This window comes from Nerophis ophidion, linkage group LG20 (assembly GCF_033978795.1).
Source record: "Nerophis ophidion isolate RoL-2023_Sa linkage group LG20, RoL_Noph_v1.0, whole genome shotgun sequence".
Taxonomy (NCBI): Eukaryota; Metazoa; Chordata; class Actinopteri; order Syngnathiformes; family Syngnathidae; genus Nerophis; species Nerophis ophidion.
Genome location: NC_084630.1, coordinates 681657 through 689156, shown reverse-complemented (window position 1 = coordinate 689156; position 7500 = coordinate 681657). Strand labels below are relative to the sequence as shown.

Here is a 7500-nt window from a genome sequence, read left to right as displayed (position 1 = left end):
TACATCACCTTTTCTTTTAACAACACTCAATAAACGTTTGGGAACTGAGGAAACTAATTGTTGAAGCTTTGAAAGTGGAAATCTTTCTCATTCTTGTTTTATGTAGAGCTTCAGTCCTTCAACAGTCCGCTGTCGTATTTTACGCTTCATAATGCACCACACATTTTCCTTGGGAGACAGGTCTGGACTGCAGGCGGGCCAGGAAAGTACCCGCACTCTTTTACTACAAAACCATGCTGTTGTAACACGTGGCTTGGCATTGTCTTGCTGAAATAAGCAGGGGCGTCCATGATAAAGTCGCTTGGATGACAACATATGTTGCTCCAAAACCTGTATGGACCATTCAGCATTAATGGTGCCTTCACAGATGTGTAAGTTACCCATGCCTTGGGCACTAATACACCCCCATACCATCACAGATGCTGGCTTTTCCACTTTGCGCCTAGAACGATCCGGATGGTTATTTTCCTCTTTGTTACACAGTTTCCAAATAGAATTTGAAATGTGGATTCGTCAGACCACAGAATACTTTTCCACTTTGCATCAGTCCATCTTAGATGAGCTCGGGCCCAGAGAAGCCTGCGTCGTTCCTGGGTGTTGTTGATAAATGGGTTTTGCTTTGCATAGCAGAGTTTTAACTTGCACTTACAGATGTAGCGACCAACTGTAGTAACTGACAGTGGTTTTTTGAAGTGTTCCTGAGCCCATGTGGTGATATCCTTTACACACTGATGTCGGTTTTTGATGCAGTATCGCCTGAGTGATCAAAGGTCCGTAATATCGCTTACGTGCAGTGATTTCTCCAGATTTTTTATTACCTTTTGATGATTTTACGGACCGTAGATGGTAAAATCTCTAAATTCCTTGCAATAGCTCGTTGAGAAATGTTGTTCTAAAACTGTTCGACAATTTGCTTACAAATTGGTGACCCTCACCCCATCCTTGTTTGTGAATGACTTAGCATTTCATGGAAGCTGCTTTTAAACCCAATCATGGCACCCACCTGTTCCCAATTAGCCTGCACAAATAAGTGTTTGATGAGTATTTCTCAACTTTATCAGTATTTATTGCCACCTTTCCCAATTTCTTTGTCACGTGTTGCTGGCATCAAATTCTAAAGTTAATGATTTGCAAAAAAAAAAAAATGCTTGAGTTTGAACATGAAATATGTTGTCTTTGTAGCATATTCAACTGAATATGGCTTGAAAAGGATTTGCAAATCATTGTATTCTGTTTATATTTACATCTAACACAATTTCCCAACTAATATGGAAAGAGGTTTTGTATTATTACTAAATTTTACACCTTCTTTTACTTACTTTTTTTTACTTTTTCTACCTGCTTTTTACTTTTTTATCTATGCTTTTACCTACTATTTTATCTTCTACCATCTTTTTAACTTTTTACCAATGTTGGCCAATACTTGACCTCATGTATATTGCACATGGCGCAGTGGGAGAGTGGCCATGCGCAACCCGAGGGTCCCTGGTTCAATCCCCACCTAGTACCAACCTCCTCACGTCCGTTGTGTCCTGAGCAAGACACTTCACCCTTGCTCCTGATGGGTGCTGGTTAGCGCCTTGCATGGCAGCTCCCTCCATCAGTGTGTGAATGTGGAAGTAGTGTCAAAGTGCTTTGAGTACCTTGAAGGTAGAAAAGCGCTATACAAGTACAACCCATTGTATTTATTTATTTATCACAACACAGGGTTGTTTACTTTCTCTAATATGCACGCAGAGTTGGCTAAAACTCCTGATGCTGACCACCCATGAGACCTTAAATGCAGCCACTGCCATTTTGGATTTTAATAAAGTACCTCAGGAGGTTGCCTATAGCCACAGCTGTATTTTAACCCTGTGCTAAATAGAGACTCTTGCTTTTGGAGACTTTACATTTATAATCTATAGTAATGTAAACAATGAGGCTTTGAAATGAAGAAACACAATCTATTCATAGTATTCAGTGTCTGAACATTCCTGTCATGTCAGATCGAGCAGGTGAGCCAGCTGGCGGCGCTGGTCCACGCTCAGGTGGAGTACCACACCCGGGCCTCCGAAATCCTCACGCAGCTGTGCAGCAAGATCGATGAACGGTCAGTCCTCCTCCTCCTCAAGCGTCCTCGTTTTGTTTGGTTTTTTCCTTCCCACGGACGCTGAGCGGCTGTGTTTGTGTGTGCGCAGGATAAAGGATTGTTCCAACAAGCCCAGGAAAGAATACGTCACCAAGCCTCGCACGCATCTGGACTTCTCCATCAGCGAGAACCACAACGGAGGCATCCACAGCGCTCGCTCTCCAGGTGGGTTCCGCGAGAACAAACGTCAATGAGGAAGAAACGTGTCCAGAAACTAACCTTTACAATCTTGTTGCGTTTAAGATCTTTGAAAACAAAAAGATTGTTTGGGTACCGCTTTTCTTACCAAGGGTTTATAAATGGGTTATTAGCACTTAATAAATCCTTACCAAGCTCCTAAGTCATGCAATATAGTTATTAGTCATTCTAGCAAGCCCACCCACACTAATTGTTGCTAACGGGTCCAAGTCACATGCAACTGTTTATTAAGGCTTTATAAAGCGTTTATAACACCGTTATAATCTGTTTATAAGACTCAAGCTTCCCGTCTGGCAAAGCGGTACTCTGAAACTCTCTCATTGTGTCATTACTTTTGCTTTAAACGCCTCTGTTTTTGTTTGCTGTCAGTTCTCAAATAGCTATGAGTCCAAGCTACTCATGCTACATGCTAGTTAGCATGTAGCTAGGGTGTGAGAATTACCCGCACATGTATGAGCACACAAGCACAGCTACTGTTAAAACTTGTTTGGTCCTACTGAAAGCAAACCCCAGTATTTCTTTGAAAAAAAAAAAATAATAATAATTTCCAATCAGTACTCTGATGGTTCTGTTTCCACTGCACGGTACCAGCTCAAACGGCAAAAACGGGGACTAAATCCTGTTTTAATTTGATACAAACCAAAGATTGTCACTCAGTGTTACATTCGAGGTTAGCAAATTAAATAAACACATGAATTGATTAATGTGGACCCCGACTTAAAGGCCTACTGAAAGCCACTACTAGCCAGTAGTTTATATATCAATGATGAAATATTAACATTGCAACACAACAATGAACACATGAATTTAAAGGCCTACTGAAAGCCACTACTAGCCACCACACAGTCTGATAGTTTATATATCAATGATGAAATATTAACATTGCAACACATGTCAATAAGCCTGCTTTAGTTTACTTAATTACAATTTTAAATTCCCCGCGGAGTTTTCTGTTGAAAACGTGGTATAATGATGACGCGTATGATGAGGCGTGCGCGTGACGTTATTGGTGGGAGGCGACATATTAGCCAGCACCACTTGCGGCTCAAAGTTGTCTTTTTTCATCGCATAATTACACAGTATTCTGGACATCTGTGTTGCTGAATCTTTAGCAATTTGTTCAATTAATAATGCAGAAGTCCAAGTAGAAAGATGGAGGTGAGAAGCTTTAGCCTTTAGCCACACAAACACACGGTGATTCCTGGTTTAAAATTCCCGGCGGTAAAGCTTTACTACGGATCAGAGCGGTCAAGCGAACATGGATCCCGACTACATGTCAACCGGCAGTTTTCGGTGGGAAAATTGGGGTAATAAGTCGCCTCTTACCGGAGATCAGCGGAGCTTCTGTCCTGCTGCAGCTTGGTGACTTCCTTCAGAGACTGGCGTCAACACATCCATGGCCACACCCCTCCGACTATCAGGTACTGTTTAACTCACTAAAACACTAGCAACACAATAGAAAGATAAAGGATTTCCCAGAATTATCCTAGTAAATGTGTGTAAAAACATCTGAAACGCTCCCAATGCAATCGCCATTTTTTTTTTTTACTTTATTTATTCATTTTTTTCTAGTCCTTCACTCTAAATTTCCTCATACACGAATCTTTCATCTTTGCTCAAATTAATGGGGAAATTGTCGCTTTCTCGGTCTGAATCGCTCTCGCTGCTGGTGGCCATGATTGTAAACAATGTTCAGATGTGAGGAGCTCCACAACCCGTGACATCACGCGCACATCGTCTGCTACTTCCGGTACAGGCAAGGCTTTTTTATTAGCGACCAAAAGTTGAGAACTTTATCGTGGATGTTCTCTACTAAATCCTTTCAGCAAAAATATGGCAATATGGGGAAATGATGAAGTATGACACATAGAATGGAGCTGCTATCCCCGTTTAAATAAGAACATCTCATTTCAGTAGGCCTTTAAACCAGTTGAAAAATTAGTCGGGTGTGGTCAATTGTTGGGGATGTGTACTGTACTGTGCAATCTACTAATAAAAGTTTCAATCAATCAATCCTGTGCTGCCCCAGCATGAATTATTAGTTTATTACAAATCATTATTATTTATTAGCAGTTGTAGTTGTTGTAGTCAACCAGGGCCGCTCGAAGGGCCAACGAGGGGTCATTTGTGGCCCACAGCTTGTATGTTCTTGGCCTGGGACACTTTCAAAAAATAAAAATAAATCATATATTTATTATAAAAAAGGAAGCAAGTTGTCAAAATGTTGTTACTAATAACAGCACACTTTGTCCCCTATAAACACAAAGTGTTAGTTGTATTCATAACTTCCTACAACTATGTTGAGCTGGTTTTCACCATTTTAGAACAAATATATACATACAGTCCAGGCCAAAAGTTTGGACACATCTTTGTTTTCTATTTACATTGTAGGTTGTAACTGAAGGCATCAAAACTATAAATGAACACATGTGGAGTTATGTACTTAAAGTCCTACTGAAATGAGATGTTCTTATTTAAACGGGGATAGCAGCTCCATTCTATGTGTCATACTTCATCATTTGGCGATATTGCCATATTTCTGCTGAAAGGATTTAGTAGAGAACATCGACGATCAATTTCGCAACTTTTGGTGCTGATAAAAAAGCCTCGCCTGTACCGGAAGTAGCAGACAATGTGCGCTCCTCACATCTTCACATTGTTTACAATCATAGCCACCAGCAGCTAGAGCGATTCGAACCGAAAAAGCGACAATTTCCTCATTAATTTGAGCGAGGATGAAAGATTCGTGGATGAGGAAAGTGAGAGTGAAGGACTAGAAGAAGAAAAAAAGACTATACAGTGGGAGCGATTCAGATGTTATTAGAAAAATTTACTAGGATAATTCCGGAAAATCCCTTATCTGCTTATTGTGTTACTAGTGTTTTAGTGAGATTATATGGTCGTACCTGTACAACCTGAAAGTCGGCCCCGCACCTTTCTTCAGCACCAGTCGACGGGTGGTGGCGATGCCCATCTCTGCCTCTCGCAAGGGACCCTCTTCGAAACACGATCTTTCAAAATGATCGCTGCATAATACACCGTTCTTTGTGTGTGTGGTCCAATCCAACCGTGTTCGCTTGACCGCTCTGTTCCATAGTAAAGCTTCACCGTCATCTTCCGGGAATGTAAACAATGAAACACCGGCTGTGTTTGCGTTGCTAAAGGCGGCCGCAATACACCGCTTCCCACCTACAGCTTTCTTCTTTGATGTCTCCATTGTTCATTGAACAAATTGCAAAAGATTCAGCAACACAGATGTCCAGAATACTGTGGAATTATGCGATGAAAACAGACGACTTATAGCTGGGAACGATGCTGGAACAAATTGTCCTCTACAATGCGTGACGTCGCGCGCACGCGTCATCATACCGAGACCTTTCAGCAGGATATTTCGGCGCGAAATTTAAAATTGCAATTTAGTAAACTAAAGTGGGCGTATTGTCATGTGTTGCAATGTTAATATTTCATCATTGATATATAAACTATCAGACTGCGTGGTCGCTAGTAGTGGCTTTCAGTAGGACTTTAAAGTGCCCTCTTTGGGGATTGTAATAGAGATACACCTGGATTCATCAACTTCATTCTAAACATTCCTTCACAAAAAAAGGAATCTTTAACATCAATATTTATGGAACATGTCCACAAAAAATCTAGCTGTCAACTTATATTCATATTTTGTTGCAGTATGATTCAATAAATATATTTATAAAGGATTTTTAAATTGTTTCTATTTTTACAATATTTGTAAAAAATCTCACGTATCTCTTGGCATACCTTCAAGTACCCCCAGGGGTACGCGTACCGCCTTTTGAGAACCACTAAAATAAAAGAGTAAATGTCAATAGGTGAGCTACATTGGCTTGTTTGGTGGAGAGAAGCTTCAAAAAATGGGATTTGGCGCCATCTGGTGTTTGGTTTTGAACAGTGAGCTATGTTTGTGTGGACATACAGTATATATATATATATATATATATATATATATATATATATATATATATATATATATATATAGAGCCTGCTAACTGCCTTTCTTTCTCCAGCTCCTTTTAAGTTCCTAACAGCATTCCCGATTGAGTGTGTACGTGGCGCAAATAAAATCATGTTTTCCTCTTCTTTCTCTTTATGCCTTGTGTTCGCTCTACCAGGGGCGAGGTCACCAGGTGAGCCTAAAGGTCACAGCTGAAGGTCCTCTTCCGTCTTCACTTGAACTCATTTGTAAACTGACACACTTGTCTTTCCCCTTCTTTTCCTCCTCCTCGTTCACCTCCACGCCACTTCCTGTTCACAGCGAGGTCTCCAGGTGAGACAACCACCAGCTTTCTCCTCCATCTTCATCGCTCGTCTTCTGTTTCCTTTTGGTTTAAAAGTCTTTCTTTGACGTCCACCATGTCGCCGTCCTCCTCCATCTACACATGTTTCTGCGAAATAAAAATGACTTTGTCTCACCTTTTTTTGTTCTCCTTTGGTCTTCACAGCAAGATCTCCAGGTGAGCGCCTGAGAAGACGTGACCTTTCCTCTTTTTAATGTCTTCACTGAAACCCAGTGAAAGTTCCCTTTTGTCCGCAGTGCAGCTCGTCTACACTGTTTGTTTGTCTGTCCGTGTGTGTGTGTGTGTGTGTGTGTGTGTGTGTGTGTGTGTGTGTGTGTGTGTGTGTGTGTGTGTGTGTGTGTGTGTGTGTGTGTGTGTGTGTTTGTCTAACATCCTTCTTTAACTAACCCTAACATCCTGGTAAAAACAGCAGGAGGCCAACTCGTCTTTTAGAATAAAATAAACAGGACAGAAAAAAACAGCAAAGGAGCAGTGAAAATATATGTATTTTTAAAATGATTTATTTATTGTTTTTATTTTATTGTGTGTATGTATGTATATTGTACGTGCGTGTGTGTGTGTGTGTGTGTGTGTGTATATATATGTGAATATATGTATATATCCATCCATCCATCCATCCATTTTCTACCGCTTATTCCCTATACATGTGTGTATATGTATATATATGTATGTGTATGTATATATATATGTATGTACATACGTGTGTGTATATGTATACCGTATTTCCTTGAATAGCTGCCGGGGCGCTAATAATTTAAAACCTCTTCTCACTCCTGCGCTTATTCAAAGCATGCGGTAAAAGTAAGCAGGCGCTAATAATTTAAAAACCTCTTCTCACCC

At 40.5% G+C, this 7500-nt stretch overlaps 1 protein-coding gene across 3 annotated transcripts in view; it reads left to right on the top strand.

Annotated features, from left to right (window-relative positions):
- Window positions 1-7500, top strand: part of LOC133538623 (endophilin-A1-like) — a 111023-nt gene that overhangs the window by 93054 nt on the left and 10469 nt on the right. For 2 of the 3 annotated variants that reach the window (XM_061880273.1, XM_061880272.1), the window contains 2 exons: window positions 1989-2092; window positions 2181-2296. In XM_061880273.1, the coding sequence (XP_061736257.1) occupies window positions 1989-2092; window positions 2181-2296 (220 nt within the window). Of the gene's footprint in view, window positions 1-1988; window positions 2093-2180; window positions 2297-6474; window positions 6490-6617; window positions 6630-6804; window positions 6817-7500 lie in introns of all 3 variants that reach the window. The other variant, XM_061880274.1, reaches the window with a different exon arrangement.